Source organism: Manis javanica, chromosome 2, assembly GCF_040802235.1.
Source record: "Manis javanica isolate MJ-LG chromosome 2, MJ_LKY, whole genome shotgun sequence".
Lineage (NCBI taxonomy): Eukaryota > Metazoa > Chordata > Mammalia > Pholidota > Manidae > Manis > Manis javanica.
Window position 1 is genome coordinate 133894849 of NC_133157.1, and position 25136 is coordinate 133919984.

At 40.9% G+C, this 25136-nt stretch overlaps 1 protein-coding gene across 5 annotated transcripts in view; it reads left to right on the forward strand.

Moving 5' to 3' along the window:
- LARP4B (La ribonucleoprotein 4B) overlaps nt 1-25136 on the forward strand; it is a 114776-nt gene that overhangs the window by 73220 nt on the left and 16420 nt on the right. For 3 of the 5 annotated variants that reach the window (XM_073229482.1, XM_073229481.1, XM_073229480.1), the window contains 7 exons: nt 653-789; nt 6755-6876; nt 17587-17697; nt 18675-18728; nt 18814-19023; nt 21997-22103; nt 22535-22783. In XM_073229482.1, the coding sequence (XP_073085583.1) occupies nt 653-789; nt 6755-6876; nt 17587-17697; nt 18675-18728; nt 18814-19023; nt 21997-22103; nt 22535-22783 (990 nt within the window). The remainder of the gene's footprint in view (nt 1-652; nt 790-6754; nt 6877-17586; nt 17698-18674; nt 18729-18813; nt 19024-21996; nt 22104-22534; nt 22784-25136) is intronic. The other 2 variants (XM_036993700.2, XM_036993698.2) reach the window with 1 other exon arrangement.

Genomic DNA, 25136 nt, shown 5'->3' on the forward strand with positions numbered 1-25136 from the left:
GAGTTTATTGTGTTGGTACTGAGATGTTCCCAAGCATGTTGTTCTCTTTATGAAAACTCAGTGGAGACACTCCTCAGGAGCCTAAACTTAGGCACCAGGAATTCACCCACCTTTACCCAAACCACTGGTTCATTATCTGTAGCTTGCCTGGAGTGGCCCTCTGGGTCATGTTATTGATGACTGCCTTCTTTTTAATTCTGGCTCTCAGAAAGTGTAAGGAAGACAGAGTTGGATTTGCAGCTTGTCTTGCAAGTGTTCCAGACTGAACAGCAATCACTTTGGGCAACAACCTTTCCTGGCTTTTGCTTAGTTTTCTTACCTTCAGCTGAATTCCCTTACTTTAAAAAATCATGTTTGTATTTTCAATAAGCCACTCAAACACTTTTTTAGAACAAAGATAAACTGTAAATACGTTTCTGAAGATTCACTTGCTTATTAATAGTGATTGTGTACTGTGCCCTATGCAGGTACTTTTGCTCTCTCTCCCCCTTATGTCTTTGAAAAACAATTCACCTATGGTCATAGAGATGACAGAGAACACATGGGATCTGAACTCACATCTAATTCTGAAGTGACACGTCCACACTCAAACCTCATTTGAAGCTTCCTTTCAAAGCAGTATCAATTGAAAGCAGCTGTCTTCATTCTGTAGGGAGAACCTTGCTAGTGACATGTACCTGATATCACAGATGGACAGCGATCAGTATGTGCCAATCACCACAGTGGCTAACCTGGACCACATCAAGAAGCTCAGCACTGATGTGGACTTGATTGTCGACGTGCTGCGGTGTAAGTAGAAGGCAGTTGGGCAATCACACCGTCTGGATGCCCAAGTGAGCCTTCAAATCCACAGCCAGTCGTGCTCAGGTGTTTGACAGCAAATGGGGTCTTCCTTCACCTTCCAGGACTTTCTGACCAGCACCACGTTTGGTGCTGGCTTTGACGAGCTCCTTAGCTGACAACCACTGATGTGCCCAGGTTGTAGGGGTGGAAGTAGAGAAGGCTAACAGATTAAAGGCCTCTGTTACATGCCGAAAAATAAATAAATAACAATAGTTGGGGTAAAGTAGAATACATTTTAATTAGCATTCTAGCCACGAAAGACCTTTCTTTGAGACGTCAACTTCCTGATGAAGTTTTGGTGAAATACTGAGGTTTTCCCTTAAAAGGGTATTGTGAATGAGGTTGTTTCTTAGACATTTGGCAACATCAAAGGAAGGTTTAGGTGTTATACCAGAGACCCTTAGGGATTCGGGAAATGTAAATTCTAAAAGTATTTTTACGGTAGTTTGCTTTTGTCCTGCCTTGCTTTGCAGATTGAATCTTCTACAAACTAACCAGGTTTTTTTTCCTGAACTACTTCAGTGAAGTATAATTGTCATGTAGTGAGTGAGCTGTGTGTATTTACAGTGTACAGGTGGATCAGTTTGAATGTATCTACATCAGTGAAGCCATCACCATGGTCAGGGCTCCTTGTGTTCTTGTAACACCCTTGTTCTTTGCTTTTACACAGATGGTCTCAGTGAGGATTAGTTTTATATTAAATGTATGATATATTAGATTTTTTAAAAAATGGGATTGCTTTGAATTATAAGTTCACTTTTTATAATAGGACTGCAATACCTGGTGAATTATTTCTATAGTCTACCTCCTCAGAACTGCTCTGTGGCCTTCACAAAGAACAGTGTGCATTATGTCCCACTCCCAAATACTTCTAAATGATGCTCTGTTTTTCATGCCTGAATTAAAGCCCCATTCCTCTGTGTCCCTGCTGGGGCTTCCTGTCATGGACACTGATGCAGAAGTGTTTGCATATCCTCTGCTGCTTAGCTGTAGTGCTGAGAGTCGGTGGAGGTGTTTTCTTCTGTGCATGTGACAACAGTAGTAGAAAAAGATGAACATCTTAACCTTAGAACTTGGTTGGATTTTCTGTTCACAGATAAATGTTTTCTATTTTCAGTTCCTTGGCAAATATCCTAAGTTCATTGAACTATTAAAACAAATAATGAAGAAACCAGCAGACATAATCCAAGTTTGAATTCTGAAAATTATACCATTTCCTGAAACAGTGTTATGTTTTCCAATGCTACTTTGTTTTTTTGCAGTCCATTTATAACAGAAACCTGTTTTTATGTAGCTGTTTAGTTTCATCTGACCCAGTTAAAAAGGTTAGATGCCTTCTTAACCTTAAACACTTTACTCTGTTAAGTCTGCGGCTATTGTTAGGAATCCCAGATTTAATCATTCCTTTTTGGCATCCCTTGGAAATGTAGCTGCCCCACTGAGGATAATCTCCCAGTTTGCTTGCTTGTGTAGGGGTCATTGATGCAGACTATATCTGATTCACAGACATGTTTACTTGCCCTGCATAGTTAATTAAAGTTGCCATTTCTATCCATGGCCTTCCCTCTCCACCACAGCTGACCTTCCCTTTTCCAGGACTGTATTTGTGGGGGCTCTTGAGTTGTAATGTTGCCTTCTCTCCATTTGTATTTAGCTCATTAGTGCTTAATTGTTTCTTTTCACTTAGTTTTGGACAAATGAATGTGTATTTGTAATACTCTATGTCAACAGAGTATAGTGTATTATTGTAGTAGCTGTAGTTTTGAAGAGCTACATAAATAAATAAGCCTCTGAACAAAGATCTTATCCCCATTCCCAAAATGCCTAAAGGGACTCAGACACACAGTGGACATTTGATGAAGTTTTAGTTTAATTGGAATATTTCTTAGTACATCACTGAAACTCTAGTGTTGAATTGTATTAATTACATTTTTGACCTATTTTTTGTCATAACATACATACAGTGCATGCACTATATCTGATTCACATATTTGTTTTTATACTCAATACAACTGAAATTGCTAATTAAAAAAACCCACTAAAGTACTTGTCACCAAAATGTGAATAAATTCATTGTGATATAGCCATACAGTGACTCCTTGAGCAACTTAAATGAAATAGGCCTGCATTTTTCAATAAGACTCAATTTATAGTCATAATATTGAATATTAAAGCATACTTCAAATACACACAATATGATGCCATGTATATAAAGTCCAGGTACATGTAGAACCGAGAACTGTTTTTACAGATTCAAGGGGTAAGGACTGAGATTCCTGACTTGGTGGAGTTTACAGGGAGGGTGGGCACAGGAAGGACCAGGGGAGCGGGAGGAGAGGCACAGAGGGTTTCTGCCAGTGCCTGTCTTTGCTTTGATTGTTTTTACAGCTTTATTGAGGTAGCATTTGTATACCTTAACTCGAACATGGTATTAGTGTAAGTTCCGACATGTTTGTACACGCAGAGAACTACCATGACCAAGATAATGAACATTTCCATCACCCCCCAGAGTGTCCTCCTGCCCAGGCAAGCACTCATCAGCTTTTTGTCTCTGTAGACGAGTTTGCATTTTCTAAAACCTGAGTGTAAATGGGACCAGTCATGCAGTACCACTTCTCTTGGTCTGGTGTCTCTGACATAGCACTGTTGTTCTGCTGCTGACCCCATCCACTGAGTCAGTGCTCTACACTGGTGAACTCCATCCTGTTGGAAGATGTCTAGGCTCTTGTCAGTTCTTGACTACTTCGAATAAGTTGCTGTGAACAGTTGTGGAAAAGTCTCTGGATGAATGCTTCCATTTCTTGGGTTTGTAGCTGGGAGTGGGGTGTCTGGGTGGTATGGTAGGGGTGCCTTGACTTGTGAAACTGGCCACAAGTTTCCAGGTGGTGCTGCCCCAGGGATGGGAGCCCCAGCACTTCATGTTCTTGGTAGACCGTGGCTCACATGGTCATTTCCATTCAGGTTTTAATTCCTACTTCAGTTTCCTTAATTCCACGTCTGATGACGTCACAAAATCTTTCCTTGTGCTTTTTGCCCTCCTTTTATCTTCTTTGCTGAAATGTCCGTTCACATACCCTCCCTACCACTTTGTTATTGGTTTGCTTAAAATTGAGATTTGATTTGGGAGGGGTGGTGCTTCATGTGTGTGTGTGTGTTTGTAGATTTTCTACATTCTGCATGTAATTCTTATCAGATGGGTGATTTTGATTTGAGATAATGTAGTTCTCTGTATTCTGGATATAATTCTCATCAAGTATGTGAGTTGCACATGCATTCTCCCAGTCTGTGGTTTCTCTTTTTTGCTGTTGTAGTAGTGTCAGTTGAAAAGCAGAGTTGTGAATTTTTTATATAGCTGAGATTATTCATTATTTTCTTTTATGGATCTTGCTTTTGGTATTGTACCTAAGAAATCTTTGCTTAATCCAAGGTCTCAAAGGCTTTCTCCCAGAATTTCCAGTTTTAGGATTTACTTTTTAGGTTTACACTCCATTCTAAGCTAATTCTTCTATGTGGTGTGGGATGCAGGGCCAAGCTCCTCATGCATGTGTGGGTAAGCAGCTGGTCCAGTCCTGTGTTGAAGATACTTCTTTCTCCATGATATTGCCTTTGTGCCATCTTCAGAAGCATTTGCCCATGTGTATGTATGGGTTTGTCTGTGGGCATGTGTCTGCCCTTGACCTCCTTGTTCTCTTTGACACCAATACTGCAGTCTGGTTTCTCTGGCCTTATAGTAAATCTCAAAGTAGGTACAAAATGTGCAACTTCGTTTTGTTTCTACTAAAATGTTTTGTATTTCCATATGGATTTTAGAGTCAACATTTCAATTTTCAGAAAGGCCTGTTATTTTTTAAATTGAAATATGGTTGATACACGATATTGTTGGATTCAGGTGTACAACATAGTCATTCGACAATTTTATACATTAATAAATGCTCACCATGGTAAGTGTAGTTACCATCTGTCACCATACAAAGATGTTACGAAGTACTTGACAATGTTCCCTATGCTGTACTTTTTATTCCCATAACAAATTTATTTCATAACCAGAAGTGTGTACCTCTATCCCCTTCACCTATTTCACCCACTCCTCCAAGCTCCCCACCCCGTGGCAACCATCATTCTATTTTCTGCATTTATGAGACTCTTTCCTTTTTGTTTGTTTATTTATTAGACTCCACATCTAAGTGAACTCATAGGCCTATTGGTGTTCTGTTGGGATTGCATTTAACCTATGAATCAGTTGGTAGAGAATCAACATCATAACAGTATTGAGTTCCCATCCCATGAACAAAGACTATCCCTCCAATTACTTACTAGATCTTTTCTAGAATTTTCTCTTGGCAGTGTTTAACAGTTTTCACTGTATAGGTCTTTCATATCTTATAAGATTTATAGTTACTCATGTTTTTTACACAGTTTAAAATGATAATTTAAAAATTCAGTCAGTTTGGTGCTAGTGTATAGAGGTACCATTCATTTTTGTGTATCTATCTTGTGTATGAAAACCTTGCTAACCTCAATTCTAGTTTATTTGTGGAAACTTGTATCAGATTTTCTACCTAGAGATGTCTGTGTATGAAGTTTGCCTTAGATGCTATCTGCCTGCACTGTCTTTGCTTGTTGTCTTGCTACGCTGGCTCGAGCCACCTGGACAGCCTTGATGACGGGGCTGGCATTGCTACCTGGTCCACCTCTACGTATGTGCTGTGCTGGCTAGTGGCTTCTCATAGGCAAAGAGGCTTCCCTTGCATTCCTAGTTTGCTGAGAATTTTTTTCAGGAATGAGTGTTGGATCTTGTAGGTACGTTTTCTGCATCTATGAGATAATTGTATGGAATTTTTTTTGTCCATTAATGTGCAAATTACATTATGTAGTTTTCAGTTAGTAAACCAACCTTGCAAATCTGAGATAAACCCCAGTTATCATGATTACCATTTTGTTGGGTTCAATTTGGGAAAATTTGGTAAGAATTTTTTATCTATGTTATTAAGGGATACTGGTCTGTAGTTTTCTTGTTTTGTAATATCTTTGTTTAAAATGGATATCAAAGAGATGCTCGCTTCATACTTTGAATTGGAAAGTATTCTTTTACATGTTTTGGAAGAGTGCTTATTGTAGAATTGGTGTTTTTTTCTTAAATGTTTGATAGGATTCTCTGGAGAAATTGTGTGGGCCCCTGGGCTTTCTTTTCTCCTAGATCCAGGTCTATTCTGATGGCCACTTCTGAGGGTGAGCATGTCTTTTGAGGAATATTTCTATTTCATGTAAGTTGTCTAATTTATTAACATGAACTTTTTCATAATATTCCCTTATGATTCTTTTAATATGAGTAGAGCCTGTAGCGAAGTCTTTCTTCCCTGATGGTGGTTAACATATGTCTTTGTTGTGGTGGAGAGCTCTGAGCCCTGTTATCATGGTATCCTGTGACTCAAATCTGCAGGTGATATATTTGACAGATATGACACCAGAAACAAAAGAAGTGCAAAACTAAAAGAGGTCTGAATCAGGCCTGTCCCTGCATTAGCAGACCAGCCTCCTTGTTTGGACAGGGGACTACAGTTGTGGAAGATGTCATCACTGGGTGAGGGGCATGCAGCACCTTCTTGTGAGCTCAGATACAGTCATAATGGAGACAGAAAATGATTTTATTTTGGGGATTTGTAGAAAGGAGAAAGCCATTTGTCCTGAGTTGGAATCTACTTTAAGTTGTTTAAACTATTTGTATTGTTACTTTTATTAGAGGACTTAAAATTCCCTTGTTCTTTAGTTTTGAGACATGTACCTTGCCTTTCGATAGTCTGTGTTAAGTTATCAAGACTTGTGATAGTTTCCTCCCCATTGTATACAGGTTTCTTAAGTGTGTTGGAGTACATATGATTGATTTGTGGTAATGTTTGTGTTTTATTGCCAGTGTTTCCTCTCTTTGCAGCTTTACCTTTAGTCCAAGTGGATGAGAAGGGAGAAAAAGTAAGGCCAAATCAAAATCGCTGTATTGTGATACTTCGGGAAATACCAGAGTCTACCCCTTTGGAGGTGAGTCATTGCTCCTCTGAAGGGCACTTGGACCTTTTCTGTGAGTTTTTTGTTTTGATTTTTTGTTTACTTCTGTGTGTGTGTGTGTGTGTGTGTGTGTGTGTGTTTTGGGGGGATTTATTTTAAAGAATAAATATATATGGTAACACTTTTCCACTTACATTAAAGAAATTACAAGAATATGTCATAATTTCAATATTTAAAAGTTAAAAGTAAGAAAAGGTTTAAGTGTTTTATTCATTTAAAAATAAGAATAATAAACCCATAAGATTAAAAACAAAGTTTGTGTTAAATAACTTCAAAAGAAGTATTTCATGACCAGAGGAGCACTGTGAAGACTTGCATGAGCACCAGTTACACTGTGGTTGCCTCTTGCTTATGTGCACCAGTGTAGATTCACCCTGGCAAAAAGCAAAGACATCTTTTTTTATGTAAGTGGGGTCTGGAGATCATGATATGAGAGCTCTTAACTTAGGCAGTATTTTAGGAAACCCACAGTATTTGATAGTTGAAGAGTTACGACAAATAGGCTACCTTTGCCACATTACTTTAAAGTCTGTTACTTATTCAGATGCTTAAACCCAGTTGCACTGTGTAGTGCGACACAGATGGTCGTGCCTAGGGGTGTGAGGAATCTGCACAGAGCACTGATGAGATAGATTCTCAGCCAAGCCAGGGTGCCCCGTGTCTGCCCTGGTCACTCCTGAAGAGCCTGGGAAGCTCAGCCAGTCTGTCTCGGGTCTCCAGGAACAAGCCTGAGGGACACGTGCTTCGCACATCCTGAATGCCTTCTCTGTGAGTGGGTAGGCGAATGTGTGGTTTGCTGAAGAATGCCATTGATGGAGTGCTACTCAAGGGAGGACTCCAATAAACCTGAGGATGGGAAATCACACATTCTTAAGGATGGCATTGTTCTAGCAAGTTTTACTTTTTGTTCAACTTAGGCTGTTTTTACCAGTTCTATATTGTAATATGTGAGGAAAAAAATTTTTTTCCTCATTTTTTAAATTAAGGTTCTAAATATGAAGGATCAGCACATTTCTTAGTACTAACCTAGATGTCTTTATTAACTCACAGTAATACTGAAAACATAGGTCCTTAGTTTCAAGACTTAAGACATTTATAAAAACTACAACCAAGAAGAATTTTCCTTTAGTTGCAGACATTTATCTTGGTATATTTCTGTTCTAAATAGCACACCCCATATCTGCTGTAAAACTTGAATGAGGAAAGTCTTCAGAGAGAAGGTTTAGAGTAAAGGCTATCATAGAAGTTGAAAAAGAAAGGAAAGGGAAAATGGTCCAAACAATGTGAATAAAAAAAGGAGAGTAGAGGTCACCCTTCTTCTGGAGCTTAGGACCACCAGCAGCTAGGAGGCCAGAAAATTATTTCTCTTTAAATAGAATCAAGACCTGTCAGTGATTAGAAAATGTTTTAAATTGTAGTTCATTTGGTTAATTGTTTAGTTCTTCTTGAAATGTGTCTAGCTAATAGTCTTTTATGAAATAAACCTATTTTCCATGGTAATGTTTCTTGCTCTGAACTCTCCATTGTCTGGTATTGATACAGCCATTCAGGTTTCTTTTATTAATGTTAGCTTGGTATGCCATTTCCTGCCCTTTAATGTTTAACCCACTTGTGTCTTTATTAATATTTTTATTTATCTATTTTTATTAAGGCATTATTGATATACACTCTTATGAAGTTTTCACATAAAAAAACAATGTGGTTACTACCTTCACCCCTGTTATCTTATTCCCCCCATACCCCAATGCAGTCACTACCCATCAGTGTAGCAAGATGCCATAGAGTCACCACTTGCCTTTTCTGTGCTACACTGTCTTCCCCCTGGCCCTCCCACACCATGTGCGCCAATCATAATAACCCTGAATCCCCTTCTTCCTCCCTCCCTACCCATCCTCCCCACCCCTCCTGTTTGGCAACTGCTAGTCCCTTTCTGGAGTCTGTGAGTCTGTTCTTGTTTTGTTCCTTCAGTTTTGCTTCGTTGTTATACTCCACAAATGAGGGAAATCATTTGGTACTTGTCTTTCTCCACCTGGCTTATTTCACTGAGCATAATACCCTCCAGCTCCATCCATGTTGTTGCAAATTGTAGAATTTGCTTCTTTCTTATGAATGAGTAGTATTCCATTGTGTATATGTACCACATCTTCTTTATCCATTCATCTACTGATGGGCACTTAGGTTGCATCCATATCTTAGCTATTGTAAATAGTGCTGCAATAAACATAGGCGTGCATATGTCTTTTTGAATCTGAGTAATTATATTCTTTGGGTAAATTCCTAGGAGTGGAATTCCTAGGTCAAATGGTATTTCTGTGTTTAGTTTTTTGAGGAACCTATTGCTTTCTACAGTGGTTGAATTAACTTACATTCCCACCAGCAGTGTAGGAGGGTTTCCCTTTCTCCACATTCTCACCAGCATTTGTTGTTCTTAGTCTTTTCAATACTGGCCATCCTAACTGGTGTGAGGTGATATCTCATTGTGGTTTTTATTTGCATTTCCCTGATAATTAGCAATGTGGAGCATCTTTTCATGTGCCTGTTGGCCATCTGACATTCTTCTTTGGAGAATTGTTCATATCCTCCACCCATTTTTTAATCAGGTTATTTGCCTTTTGGGTGTTGAGACATCTGAGTTCTTTTTATAATATGGATGTTAACCCCTTGTCAGATATGTCGTTTACAAATATATTCTCCCATACTGTGGGCTGCCTTTTTGTTCTGTTGATGGTGTGTCCTTTGCTGTACAGAAGCTTTTACGTTTGATGTAGTCCCATGTGTTCATTTTTGCTTTTGTTTCCCTTGCTCAAGGAGATGCATTCAGAAAAAAGTTGCTCATGTTTATATTCAGGAGATGTATGCCTATGTTATCTTCTAAGAATTTTATGGTTTCATGACTTACATTCAGGTCTTCGATCCATTTTGAGTTTACTTTTGTGTATGGGGTTAGACAATAATCCAGTTTCATTCCCTTGCATGTAGCTGTCCAGTTTTGCCAACACCAGCTGTTGAAGAGGCTGTCATTTCCCCATTGTATGTCCATGGCTCCTTTGTTTTATATTAATTGACCATATATACTTGGGTTTATATCTGGGCTCTCTAGTCTGTTCCATTGGTCTATAGGTCTGTTCTTGTGTCAGTACCAAATTGCCTTGATTACTGTGGCTTTGTAGCAGAGCTTGAAGTCAGGGAGCATAATCTCCCCTGCTTTATTCTTCTTTCTCAGGATTGCTTTGGCTATTCGGGGTCTTTTGTGAATCTCTATGAATTTTAGAATTATTTTCTCTAGTTCATTGAAGAATGCTCTTGGTATTTTGATAGGGATTGCATTGAATCTATAGATTGCACTAGGCAGGATGGCCATTTTGACAATGTTAATTCTTCCTATCCATGTGCACAGGATGTGTTTCCTTTTAATGGTATCTTTAATTTCTCTCATGAGTGTCTTGTAGTTTTCTTGTAGTGTCTTGTAGAGTGTATAGGTCTTTCACTTCCTTGGTTTGGTTTATTCCTAGGTATTTTATTCTTTTTGATGCAATTGTAAATGGAATTGTTTTCCCGATTTCCCTTTCTGTTAGTTCATCATTAGTGTATTGGGAGTGCAACAGATTTCTGTGTATTAATTTTGTATCCTGCAACATTGCTGAATTCAGATGTTAGATCTAGTAATTTTGGAGTGGATTCTTTAGAGTTTTTTATGTACAATATCATGTCATCTGTAAACAGTGACAGTTTAACTTCTTTACCAATCTGGATGCCTTTATTTCTTTGTGTTGTCTGATTGCGGTGGTGAGGACCTCCAGAACTATGTGGAATAAAAGTGGAGAGATCCTTATCTTGTTCCCGATCTTAAAGGAAAGGCTTTCAGCTTCTTGCTGTTAAATATGATGTTGGCTGTGGGTTTGTCATATATGGCCTTTATTATGTTGAGGTACTTGCCCTCTATACCCATTTTGTTGAGAGTTTTTATCATGAATGGATGTTGAATTTTGTCAGATGATTTTTAGATATCTATGGAGATGATCATGTGGCTTTTGTCCTTTTTGTTGATGTGGATGATGTCCATGGATTTTCTAATATTGTACCATCCTTGCATTACTGAAATAAATCCTACATGATCATGGTGGATGATCTTTTTGATGTATTTTTGAATTTGGTTTGTTAATATTGTATTGAGTATTTCTGCATCTATGTTCATCAGGGATATTGGTCTGTAATTTTCTTATTTTGTGATGTCTTTGCCTTGTTTTGGTATTAGGTGATGCTGGTCTCGTAGAATGAGTTTGGAAGTATTTCCTCCTCTTATACTTTTTGGAAAACTTTAAGGAGAATGGGTATTAGATCTTCACTAAATGTTTGATAAAATTCAGTAGTGAAGCCATCTGATCCAGGGATTGTGTTCTTAGTTAGTTTTTTGATTACCAGTTTAATTTCATTGCTAGTAATTGGTCTGTTCAGATTTTTTGTTTCTTCCTGGGTCAGCCTTGGAAGGTTGTATTTTTCTAGAAAGTTGTCCATTTCTTCTGGGTTATCCAGTTTGTTAGCATATAATTTTTCATAGTATTCTCTCATAATTCTTTATATTTCTGTGGTGTCCATTGTGAATTTTCATTTCTCATTTCTGATTCTGTTTATGTATGTAGACTTTTTTTCTTGATAAGTCTGGCTAGGGGTTTACCTATTTTATTTATTTTCTCAGAGAACTAGCTTCTGCTTTCATTGATTCTTTCTATTGTTTTATTCTTCTTGATTTTATTTATTTATGCTCTAATCTTTATTATGTCCCTCCTCCTATTGACTTTGTGCCTCATTTGTTCATCTTTTTCTCATTTCATTAATTATGAGTTTAGAGTGTTCATATGGGATTGTTCTTTTCTGAGGTAGGCCTGTATTGCAGTATACTTCCCTCTTAGCATGGCCTGCACTGCATCCCACAGATTTTTTGCGTTGTTGAATTATTGTTGTCTTTTGTCTCCATATATTGATTGATCTGTTTTTATTTGGTCATTGATCCATTGATTACTTAGGAGCATGTTGTTAAGCCTCCATGTGTTTGTAGGCTTTTTCATTTTCTTTGCATAATTTATTTCTAGTTTCATACCTGTGTGTTCTGAGAAGCTGGTTGGTACAATTTCAGTCTTTTTGAATTTATTGAGGCTCTTTTTGTGGCCTATTATGTGGTCTATTCTGGAAAATGTTCCATGTGCACTTGAGAAAAATGTGTACCTGCTGCGTTTGGGTGTAGACCTCTGTAAATGTCTGCTAGGTCCATCTGTTATAATGTGTTGTTCAGTGCCTCTGTCTCCTTACTTATTTTCTGTCTGGTTGATCTGTCCTTTGGAGTGAGTGGAGTGTTGAAGTCTCCAAGAATGAATGCATTGCATTCTATTTCCCCTTTTAATTCTGTTAGTATTCATTTTACGTATGTAGGTGCTCCTCTGTTGGGTGCATAGATATTTTTTTTTCCAGTTCACAGTATATTTTATTGTATTAATGGAAAAATAAGCATGCAGTATTTTAAACATTACATGAAACACTTCAGTGACTATTATGAATCTGTTGCATTATTCTGATATGTAATTTGTAAGTTTGAGACAAAAAATTCATTTTTGCTATTTTATGTTAAAATTCAGATAGTCAACATTGTTTTCAAGAAAAGAGAAGCACTCTCCCCCTTTAGGTCATGCCTGTGTAGCAGTCAATCACAAGTCCTGTCTTACCATAGGAACACAGTTCTGTCTGAGCCTGTTATGATCCTCTCTTCATGGACATTGCACTGTATTCACTACAGATATATGAGTCAAGCGTAGCAGTCAATACCTGAAAAGACCCTTAGGTTGAGTTGTCCATATCAAAGGATATGGGTCTGTTGCTGCCGGCAGCCATCTGGTCCACTCGGGAAGAGGGCCTGAGCATAAGTGAGCAAAGCAAAGTGAGGAGAGAAGCTGTGCTTAGGATATTTCAGGTCCATAATCCAGATCTCCCAATTATATTAACCAATAAAGGCCTTTTTGCTTATGCTTATTTGTGTTGAATTTTTGTCACAATAGGACATAATTTTTTTTCTTCCAAAAGCTTTATTAGATTTCTTTTGATATACATTTATGGTCAACTTGGAATTAATGTTCATATATGTGTGAAGTAGGGTGTGTGTGTGTGTGTGAGTTCATTTATTTTTTTAAAAATTATACAACCATTCAAAAACATTATTTAAAAGACCCAATGATCTGACATTTGTTAAACTTCCTGTGTTCATATGAGCATGAGTTTGCTTCTCTGCTCCCTTCTCCGATCTGTAGGTCTAATCTGCCCATTTTGTGTCAATGCTGCACTGTCTTGATCACAGTAGGTTTATAATAATTCTTGATATCGGGTGCATAGATATTTATAATGGTTATATCCTCTTGTTGGATTGACCCCTTTACCATTATGTAATGTCCATCTTTGTCTCTGTGACTTTCTTTGTTTTCAAGTCTATTTTGTCTGAGACAAGTACTGCAACACCTGCTTTTTTCTCCCTATTAGTCACATGAAATATCTTTTTCCATCACTTCACTTTTAGTCTGTGTATGTCTTTGGGTTTGAAGTGAGTCTCTTGTAGGCAGCATCAGCATATAGTTGGGTCTTGTTTTTTTATCCATTCAGTGACTGTGTCTTTTGATTGGTGCATTCAGACCATTTACGTTTAGGGTGATTATCAATAGGTATGTACGTATTGCCTTTGCAGGCTTTAGATTCATAGTTACCAAAGGTTTAAGGGTAACTTCCTTACTATCTAAGAGTCTAACTTTAACTAACTTACTATGCTATTACAAACACAATCTAAAGGGTTCCCCCCCTTTTTTTTCCTTCTCCATTCTTCATATATTTGGTATTATGTTCTATATTCTTTGTCTCCTATTATTGCCTCTGGTGACAGCTCTGTAACCTTAGGAACACTTCCATCTATAGCAGTCCCTCCAAAATACACTGTAGAGATGGTTTGTGGGAACTAAATTCCCTCAGCTTTTGCTTATCTGGAAATTGTTTAATCCCTCTTTCAAATTTAAATGATAATGTTGCTGGGTAAAGTAGTCTTGGTTCGAGGCCCTTCTGCTTCATTGCATTAAATATATCATGCCAGTCCCTTCTGGCTTGTAAGGTTTTTGCTGAGAAGTCTGAGATAGCCTGCATGCTTTTCCATTGTATGTGATCTTATTTCTCTCTGGCTGCTTTTAACAGTCTGTCCTTATCCTTGATCTTTGCCATTTTAATTATTATATGTCTTGGTGGTCTTGTCCTTGGGTCCCTTGTGTTGGAGATCTGTGCACCTCCATGGCTTGAGAGACTGTCTCCTTCCCCATATTGGGAAAGTTTTCAACAATTACTTCCTCAGAGACACTTTCTGTCCCTTTTTCTCTCTTTTTCTGGTACCCCTATAATGTGAATAATGTTCTGTTTGGATTGGTCACACAGTTCTCTCAGTCTTCTTTCATTCCTAGAGATCCCTTTTTCTCTCTGTGCCTCAGCTTCTTTGTATTTTTCCCTAGTTTCTATTTCATTTATTGTCTCCTCCACTGTATCTAATCTGCTTTTAATATACCTTCCATTGTGCTCTTCTATGAATGGATCACCATCCTAAATTCGTTCCTGAGTTCTTGAATATTTTTCTGTACCTCCATGAGCATCTTTATGATATTTATTTTGAAATATCTTTCAGGAAGATTTATTAATTCAGTCTCACTCAGTCCTTTCTCTGGTGTTGAGATTTTGCTTTGAACCAGGTTCCTTTGACGTTTCATATTTGTATGTGGCACCCTCTAGTGCCCAGAAGCTCTTCTCTCTGGAGCTGCTCAGCCCCTGGAGTGATGTTGGAGGTTGCTGGGGAGTGGTGCTGGTGCCTGGAGGGAGGAAAGAGTTGTTTTCCTGTTTCCCTGCTGCTATGCCTGTCTACACTGCCAGAACCAGTGGGCCGAACACACAGGTATAAGCCTCTGTGCTTTGTGTTTGTAGCTGTCATAGGCAGGGATTCCCTCTGGCTGGCCTGATGCCAGGGCAGGGGCTGCCGGTTTGGAAGCCAGGTGGAGGCTAGCTGGGAGGAAGACACAGCAAGCAGGGTATCATGGTGGGGGGCCTTGGAGCTGCATAGCCAGCCAGGGGGATGAAGCACCTGAAGATAGTTTAAGTTCCCAACCTGCTGGGCAGAGTGCACCCGGACAATTTTGTCTACCTGTCCTTTCTCCTGAGCAGTAAGCTTTGCAATCCTTGCCCCTTTAGCAGCCCTCTTGCTGTTGGGAAGTCTCTCAGACTGCCCACCCAGATCAGCCAGATATGAATTCCTTTTTTCCACAAGCAGCTGGAATCTCTGTTTCTCCAGGTATTCTGCCTGTCTTAGCTTTCCAACACCACTCATCAACAGAGCACCATGAAATGTAGGTTTGTGCTCCTAGAGCGGATCTCCAGGGCTTGGTGTTCAGCAGTCCCAGACCTCCATTCCTTCCCCATTCTGTTTCTCTTCCTCCTTCCAGGGAGCTGGGGTTGGGGAAGGGTTTGGGTCTTGATGGATCACAGTTTTGGTACGTTACCCTGTTCCATGAGGTCTGCTCTTTTCTCCAGATGTATGCAGTCTGGTGCAGCCTTCTTTCCTCTTGCTCTTTCAAGATTAGTTGTAATAATTATGTTTTCATATTATATGTGGTTTTAGGAGGAGGTCTCTGTCTCACCTCTCACACTGCCATGTTTAATCCAATCCCCCACTTGTGTCTTTATATTTAAAGTGGACTTGTAGTAAGCAGCTTAGAGTTGAGTCCTGGTTTTCTTAACAAGTCCAGAACTCTCCACATTTTAATTGGGGAGTTTAGACCATTTACATTTAATGCACTTGGGTTTTAACTTCCCAATCTTGCAGCTTGTTTTCTTTGTGTCTCTACTGTTGTTTGCTTTCTTTTTTTTTTAATCCCTTCCTTTTGGATTAAATGAGTATTTTTGTTTACTTTTTTGGCTTGTTAGATACAAGTCTTTTGTTTTAGTGGTTGCCATAGAGTTTGTAGTAATTTAATGTCACCTTTAATTAATATGGTACCCCTTCTTTTCATCTTTCAGAAATATTCCTCCGTGTGCCCACTGTGTCCTATTGTCATACATTTTAATTCTGTGAAGTCATAAACCGCACAATATCTTATATTTGCTTTCAACACATAAATTTTCTTTCAAGGAGACAAAACGTAAGAAAATGTACTTTATATGTGTCTAGTTCTTGCCAATTACAGTGCTTTCTATAGTTTGCTGACCGTAGACCTCCACCTGGCATCACCTCTTTCAGAGGATCCCTGTCATACCTCTTGTGGTACAGGTCTACTATAACGAATTGTTTGAGCTTTTGTATGTTTGAGAAAATCTTTATTTCACCTTTATTTATGGAAGATATTTTCTCTGGGTATAAAATGTTGTATTGGCAGGGTTGTTTTTCTTCCTGTATTTTAAAGATGTTCTCTGTGCTGGTATGCAGTGTTCTGAGGATAAATTTGCTATTTCTGTCATCATTGCTCTGCATGTAATGAGTATGCCCTTTATCTTTCAGCTTTGAAGATTTTGTCACTGGTTTTAAGCAATTTAATTGTGATGTGCCTTGATACAGCTTTCAGGTTTCTTGTACTTAAAGTTTACAGAGCCATTATTTCTTCAAATATTTTTCCTCTTCTCTTCTTTTCTTCTGAGTGTCTCTGACTAGCTATTAGTACTATTTAGTGTATTTTTCATTTCAGACATTATAGATCTCCATTTCTTCTGTTTTCTAACTTTTCCATGTCTCTATTTGGCATGCTCAGTCTTTTTGAATGTAACTATTTTCATGTCTTTGCCTACTGATTCTGTCATCTGTATTATTTCTCAGTCTAATTTGATTTTTATCCTTTTAGGTCGTATTTGTCTGTTTTTTTGTGTGCCTGATAAAGTTGGAATGGGTGCCAGGCATTGTGGGTTTCCTTTTATTGGTTACTGAGTCTTCGTGTTCCTCCTGTGGTGTTGTCGAACTTTGTTCTGAAGTTCATCTGGCCCATCAGGAGCCTTGCCAGGCGGACATGGAGCTGCATATCCTGGGGCTGCATCTTACCCACACTGAGGCAGTGCCCTTCTGCATGCTCAGCCAGGTGTTCTGTGAGAAAGGAATGTTTTCCACTCTGCCTGCTGGGCTCTGGATGTTCCCTTTAATTGTTTCAGATGGTGTGTCCTGCATACTGAGCCCTCGCCTCACTGTCCTTCTCAGTGATGGCCTGAGGTCTGCTCTCACAAAACTGTTATTTCATGTATTTTGTCTTTTTTTAATTGTTTTGTGTGGGAGGGTAAATCTGGTCCATCTCATCCAGAGCAAGAGTCCACCTAATGTTAAATTTCTTAAGTTATCTCCCCTCCCACTAAATTGTGTGGTTCTCAGCCTTCTGGTAAAATGGAATGAAATTTTCACGTTAATTTATCTCAGGGTATCTTGGGAGTAAGGAAAGCTGTTAGTAAGTTGCAGGCTGATCATCCTATGGCAAGGGGATCCTAATTGTGGAAGCCATACTTAACTCCTCAACCATTTTGACAGAAAGGTTCACTGAACATCGCTATGTTGGACTCTTCTTCTCAGCGTAAGCATCATTTTTATTTGGTGAGGACAGTAAGTGGCATTGTTAAGAATTAATTTTGTAACCTCTCTATTGTCTATAGGAAGTAGAAGCATTATTCAAAGGAGATAATTTACCGAAATTTATAAACTGTGAATTTGCCTATAATGATAATTGGTTTATTACATTTGAAACAGAAGCTGATGCACAACAGGTAAGCTTTTTCCACCACCTCCATAAAGTACAGTTTACCATTACTTAAGACTTAGCACATAGTGGGACTAAATTTGGACATTGAGATTACTTTGCATTGTCGTGTTAAGTTTGAATAGGAAGTGCAGAGGAAATATAATGTAGAAACTTAAGTAGGTGTGTTGTGTAGAGACCGTTTGGGTAACAATATGAAAAGCATATGACACTGGTTTCTATGGACGTATAGTCCAGGCAGCCTAGGAAAATGGGTTCTGTTCTTATGTTGGGGCAGAAAAAGGTCTTAATATTTGGAAAGTGCTCTGGGAAATTTGAACCTAATCTGACCTTTGACTAAACATTATTGTGTGTTATAAGCTACTTGAAGAGGCACCCAAAAATTCAGGAGACATGGAGTTAGGATGGTTTCCCTGCCCTGTAAGGAAGGGTCTGGTTTGAGGGAGATAATAGCATGCACAAGGGAATGTGGGTGTAGTTCAAAGTGTTAAATGGTGTGGGCCCACCAGACAGTCTGCAAGGGCATTGTGACTAGGGGGATGGGGGGTGCGGCTGTGGCTGGAGGTGCAGTTGCGTGTGTGCAATGGAGTGCTGAGGTCTCCAGGTTCAGAGCCTTCAGAGCTGCTCAGGGAACTTGGAGAAGAATACTGTGATCCTGATCTTTCAATTTCAAATAGGGGTTCTTACTAGGAGCCCAGTATGGTTTTCCCCTAGGTTAAGATTCTTAGCCTCTTGGTCTAGGAGGCTTTTACAGTATCTTTTAGTACTTAAAATTGTACACCAGTGTTGATGAGAGTTTTGGGTGGAGTTTACATAACTCCAACCAGGTTCCTTTGAGGAATCTGTGACCCAGAGGTTAAGGATCACTACTTTAGGACCTGCCCGCCACATTGTAACGACAGTTCCTCATTTGAGGTATTGACGGTCAGCTCATGTTACTTAAACAAGATTGACGCATGGATTTTGGGTGATTTTTGCCCTCAGGCTTACAAATACCTGCGAGAAGAAGTCAAAACTTTTCAAGGAAAACCAATTAAGGTAAGCAAGATCATTGGTTATACCTTCTTGATTTGCACACCAGTATTTGTAAGTGTTCTGACAGACACTTCTCTGTCTCCAACAGGCACGGATAAAAGCAAAGGCAATAGCTATAAATACATTCTTGCCAAAGAACGGATTCCGGCCCGTGGATGTGAGCCTCTACACACAGCAGCGCTTCACAGCGTCATTTTACTTACCGCCCATCTACAGCCCCCAGCAGCAGTTTCCCCTGTACAGCCTCATTGCCCCACAGACATGGTCAGCAACACATAGCTATCTCGACCCCCCATTGGTGAGTGTGCCTTCACTTGGAGTTGGGTGACAGGAAGGTATGGTGTGGACGCTGCACCAGGTACTGTGATGGGTAAAGACCTTCATCTGATCAGGGAACCAGGTAGGGTTGCAATTAGCACAGTGAAGCAGACCTTCAAGGTAGATTACACAGTAGATACGTGTGGAGCCATGTGCATTAACAAACCATCAGACGCTGTCATCTCTGTCCCTTGCCCAGTTTGCTGCCCTCCTGTCTAGCATTTCCTTTCCTTGTAAATCACAGCACATGATGTGAATGGAGGATTGCAGGTTTCCTCGTGAGCACAGGGGATGCTTTTCAGGGAAAGAAGTGGTTTAATAGGCTTCTTTCTTATAGTCAAGGACAAGTAGGGGACATGCTGTCCTATAAGGTTTATTTCTCCCACCAGCCCCACAGGCAGGATTATTTTTTGCAGCCTTTGGCCTGCGTTAAGGCCTGTGGTGGGATGGATAGATGTATAACAGATCCAGTTACTTCCTCACGCTGTGCTGCTGTAGATGTTAGCCCACATGGGCTCTGGCTTGGCACTGGCATGAGTTTGATAGAGTGTGTGGGACGTGATAATCTGGGCTTCTCTGCAGTAGGAAAGGAAGTGGTCATTCCACTCCCACCCTGGATGGGAGGTTTGCCTGGGGTTGCAAAGCAACTTTAATTGGCACTAGAGGAATAGGTTTCAGAAAGCAAGAACTGCAGTAGTCACTTTGAGGACACTTTGAGGCTGTAGCTGTGGACCTCATCAAGGGAAGGCAGGACATCCCATCAGCCGTGCATTGCTCAGTGGTGGCAGGCTCCAGTGGTGGGGTATCACCTGCGGCTCTCATTCCCACTGATGGGTGGCAAGAGGGTGAACTTGAGAGAAGGTGGGTTGACTCAGGCCAGAAGGTCAGTGCCTTGTATGCCCTAGAATGTCCACAAAAGAGCACATAGATCTGGAGAAGACAAATATGTCAACATGACGTGGATGGAGTCCCATGAAATCTACAGCCAGGTTTATCAGACCTATGTGGTCATCAAGATGAGCTCATCAGAAGGCGAGGAGGGGAAGGACATGGAGTGAGAGGGTGTGCGCAGAGGCACTAGGTAGGTGTGGGTGGTGAGTGTGGTGAGCGAGCATGGGGGCAGGCCCTGGGAAACATGAGGTGAGTTCTACCAGGGCCTGTAGGGAGGCCATGGGATGTGCGCAGGCAGCTGGGAGAGGGCTGAGTCAGGAGAGATCACCACAGGTGGGCTCCCTCAGGGACGAGAACTGCTTAGGGAGGAACTGGTGGAAGAGGGGCTGACTTTCACAGTGGCTTCTGTCTCTTCAGAGTGAATCCTGAAAACAAGAAACTGTGCTCTTTCAAAATGACATTTTGTAGAGGTACACACTAGCCATGAGTTAGTAGACCGGAGGGAGCCTTGCAGGATGGCCATGCACTCCTGCAGGGGGCAGTGTCTTTAGCAGACGCAGCAGCCCCTGTGTGTGTGCCTGTCCCTTCTGCTTGAATAAAGTTGCCTTCCTGATTTGTCCTTTGACATCTGTCCCTGACCAGAGCTATCTGGCCATTTGGGATGGTCTCTCTCATCCTGGTTTGTGGGGTGAGGCCCTTTTGCTTGCTCTCAAACACACTGTCATTTTGAACAGAAGTTGGGAGAAAGTGCCTATTAATTCTCAGCAAGTTGTATTGAATTACTGTTAGCAATCAGCATATATTTACACTAGAACAAAGTTTCCCTAATACCAGAATTCTTAATGTAGAAGAACATGTATGAAACAATTTATCTCAGTTGGTCTTCAGAATCCCTTGTGGTGTGATGGGTATATTTTTGAGTAGTTTGGCTCTGACCAGCTGTAGAGTTTGTCAGTGCTGTGGACTTTCCCACAAGTTCTGTGTTTCTCTCTCCAGAGTTTGCTTTTTGCTGGTTACAAATACTTTCTTAAATTAGACAACAGTTTTATTTAAAGCTGTCTTCTATCAGAGCTTCCAAGTAGCTCTGGTTAACAGATCATTGCTTGCTTTTTCTCATTTCCTTTTTTTTTTTCTTTCCCTTTCTTCCAAACAAGGCTTCCTGTACATAGCCTCAGTTTAGGGTGGAGATGGGAAGGGATGGATCAGGATTAAATGCCTTGAAACCTGCTGAGGAATGTCGTCAACGTAGAAAGTGTTTAGAACCCTGTGTTCCAAACCCTCTTCATTATTTTTTTTTTAAACTGCTTCAACACTAAGTTTTATCTTGTTTTTGTCTGTGCCTTGCCTACATTTTAAAAAATAGTTGGTTGATATTTAAAATTCTGTACTTAATCTTTTTACCTTTTTAAGATTATAATTAGGGTTATGTCTTTTAAGGGCACTGTAGCCCTTTTAAATTTTCTTCTGAATCATATGTCAGTGTATTTATATGAAGTGTAATGTCTTAAATTGTGATTGGGGAATACTTATTAATGATCTGAATATATCCTGGTACTCAGAGCAAGACTTGCATGGAGGTGGAGGTGAAAAAGGCTGTCACAGGCTATGAGCATGTAATAGGTAAAGAAATGTCCCTGCAATGGAGGAGGGATAGTGAGCCACTGAGTTCTCACCAGTCATGGACATGGTGTTACCAGTACAGCTGGGACAAGCGGTACTCAGAGCAGCTCGGGTTCTGGGCCTGTGCCCAGGTCTAGGGGTCTTAAGTACCACTTCCCTCCAGGCTGGTTGCCACATGTGTAAGTTGGCTTCCCATATGCTGTTCTGAGGATCAGCTGATGCAGCCCAGAAAAGGGTCTTAGCCCCAACTGGGCTCAAGTAACACTGACCACTAGTAATTATCACACACAGTGCTCTTTGCAACCTTGGAATATTTTAAGTATAAAGTAGAACATCACCATTCAACAAGTTAAGAAACAACCCAGGTCACCACAGGATGCAGGGTTGACCAACTCAGAGTCTGTGTATGGCTTGTTGACCTGTTTGTTTTTAATGAATCTAGGTAACTCCATTTCCAAATACTGGATTTATAAACGGGTTTACGTCTCCAGCCTTCAAACCTGCAGCATCTCCTCTGACTTCACTCAGACAGTGCCCTCCAAGAAGCAGGCAAGTTCCACACTGTACATAAGGCACATTTGTATGTGGGAAGGGTCTCTTCTGACAGTCTCCAATATATTTAACTACTAGTAGTGTTCATCAGAGGCAAAACTACTCAGTGTAGAATCACTTACTGTGAGGCTTAAACCCAGAATGTATGCGTTAGTACATAAAGGACAGAGTCTCTCCAGACAAAAGCTTCTGGGGCCTGCATGTGTGCATTCCTGCTTTTAATCTGGACCTGGACTGTAGCTGAACAGAACACTGACACTTTATTTGTAGATTTGCATTATCAGACATATGTGGTAGTTGTTCTAAATAGCATTTTTTATAGTTTTCTAATTAGCAAATTTTAGCTTAGACATTCCTGTATTAATATGCTTGTTTTGTAATGCTGTGATCGTTTTATTACTTAGTGTATACAAACACTCTATTTACAGGAATCCTAGTAAATCCCACCTACGCCATGCCATTCCCAGTGCAGAAAGACCTGGACTGTTGGAGAGCCCTTCCATATTTAACTTCACTGCAGATCGGTTAATTAATGGTGTGCGGAGTCCACAGACAAGGCAGACAAGTCAGCCTAGAACCCGGATACAGAACCCACCAACCTTTGCCAAGAGAGAGGCTGGAAGTGGACGGGTGGAACAGAGCAGTCTTGAGTCCTCTCCTGGTTTAGGTAGAGGAAGGTGAGTTACAATTTTTGTTGAGCATGTACCATGTGCCTACATGATAAACTCAATATTTTCAGATACTATTAATTAAGATGTGTCTTATGATCATTATTTTCAAATACATCACAAAAGATCTAATGGAAGGCTACAACATTCAAAGGTTTTTATATAACTACTCAGAGGGGTTACTTTTAAAGCAGAGACCAAATTGGTTTCCTCTTTTAATACTGCAAAGTAGTTCCATGTGAAGGGTAGGTGGAACCTACTTCTCTGTGTCAGGGCACAGTCGCTGCTTGTGGAGAACCTGGAGCTCAGCAAGTGCCAGACTCTGCTTCCCGTGGACCTGTAGCCCCCACCCACCTGCACCAGGTCACATACTCCAGCTGTGCTCCTTCCTGGCAGCAGTGTCCTGTGATGGGAAGGCAAGTTGCGTAACCCAGCATATCAGAGTTTAAATTCCATTTGTACTGAGCTTTGTGAACACAAGCTGTCATGGTTGCCTGGTGCCTGCTGACCCATGTGTGGGGGAGATTTCGCTGGTTCTCCTGGGGCATGGCCCTTGGTGTCGTGGTCCTTAACTGGGTCGTTCCCTGTTGTGTAGCATTCATATTCCTGTGATGCAGCTTGCTGCTTGCTTGCTGTCTTGCCTTCTGCCCCGTGCCTCTGTCAGAGATGGGATAGAGCAGATGGAGGTGAGTTTCGGGGTATGCTGTCAGTGGTATCCTGCCACTGTTGACTCATTGAAGCTGACTTTGTCCCATCTGTGCTCTAGATGGTTAATTCATTGTGGGCTGTCTAGAAGGAAGTCCCCTCTGAATGAGAACTAGCAAGTGCTCGACCTGCCTAAGCTTTTAGGTGTGCCCTGAGAACTTTAAATGGGAACATTTCCAAGTTGCACACTGTGTACCTGCATGATGTCTGGCCCACAGAGACTCCAGGCTCAGCAGTTCCTCTCTCTTCCTGGCCTGGCATGGGTTTCTTGTGCAGCTCAGTGTGAGGGACCCAGAGGCAGGCTGTTGTGTTGTCATGGTCATGTTGGTGTGGTTGGACCTTGTGGGGCCATAAGGCAGGGCAGGTGCTGCAGCAGCTCACCATGGGGCATTGGCTGGACTGCACACCCTCAGATCCTCAGATGTTTGATGGAGAGCTGGTTCACAGGTACTGGACACCGAGCAGATAGAGACAGGGAATTTAGGAAGCAGCTGCCACCTGGGGGCTGTAGGGGCATGGAAGGTGTGGTGGTTAGAGCAGTGGACTGGAACAGGGCCTTCAGGGTTGATGGTCATGCTGGTTGAGGGACAGTGCAAAAAACACACCCTCAGGAACATAAGCTCCAGGCCCTCCCACTGGGAAAAGCTGGACACGAAATGTCCTAGCAGTGGAATGCCTGGCTGTCCAGTGTCATGGAAGAGGTACGGGAAGTGAGAAGCTGAGGACCCCTTGCTGGCATGCAGTGGCCTCTGGCCACACAGTTCCCCTTGCCTCCTGCCCCCACCTCCACCCCACACCACGGTTCCAGCTCTCTGACAACAACAGTGGCCACTTTGTGCTTTACCCAAGAAATGGTGGCTCCCACTATGCCCTATGGGAGTCATGCTCCCACCCAAATAGCTCATCCTGAAGGATGGCGCCCACCCCTTAGTAGTGAAACATCAGGAAAGAAGAGCCTTGCTAACACAGTGCATGGGAAGCTGGTCTGGAGCCCCAACTGATGTGATGATGGGGCATTGGGTGCCCAGGGCTCTGCAGCTGGAGGGTGTGCCAGTGGCTGCACCCTCCTTTTGGGTTTTGTTTCAGTTTCCTTTAGCTTTTTTTATTTTTTGGTATGATAAATCTACAATTACATGAAGAGCATTATGTTTACTAGGCTCCCCCCTTCACCAAGTACCCCCACAAACCCCATTACAGTCACTGTCCGTCAGCTTAGTAAGATGCTGTAGAATCATTACTTCTCTTCTCTGTGTTGCACAGCCCTCGCCGTGCGCCCCCCCCACATTATACATGCTAATCTTAATGCCCCCTTTCAATTTCACCGCCCTTATCCCTCCTTTCCCACACATCCTCCCCAGTCCCTTTTCCTTTGGTAACTGTTAGTCCATACTTGGGTTCTGTGATTCTGCTGCTGTTTTGTTTCTTCAGTTTTTCTTTGTTTTTATACTCCACATATGAGTGAAATCATTTGGTACTTGTCTTTCTCCGCCTGGCTTATTTCACTGAGCATAATACCCTCTAGCTCCAGCCATGTTGTTGCAAATGGTAGGATTTCTGTTCTTCTTATGGCTGAATAATATTCCATTGTGTATATGTACAACATCTTCTTTATCCATTCATCTACTGATGGACACACTTAGGTTACCTCCATTTCTTG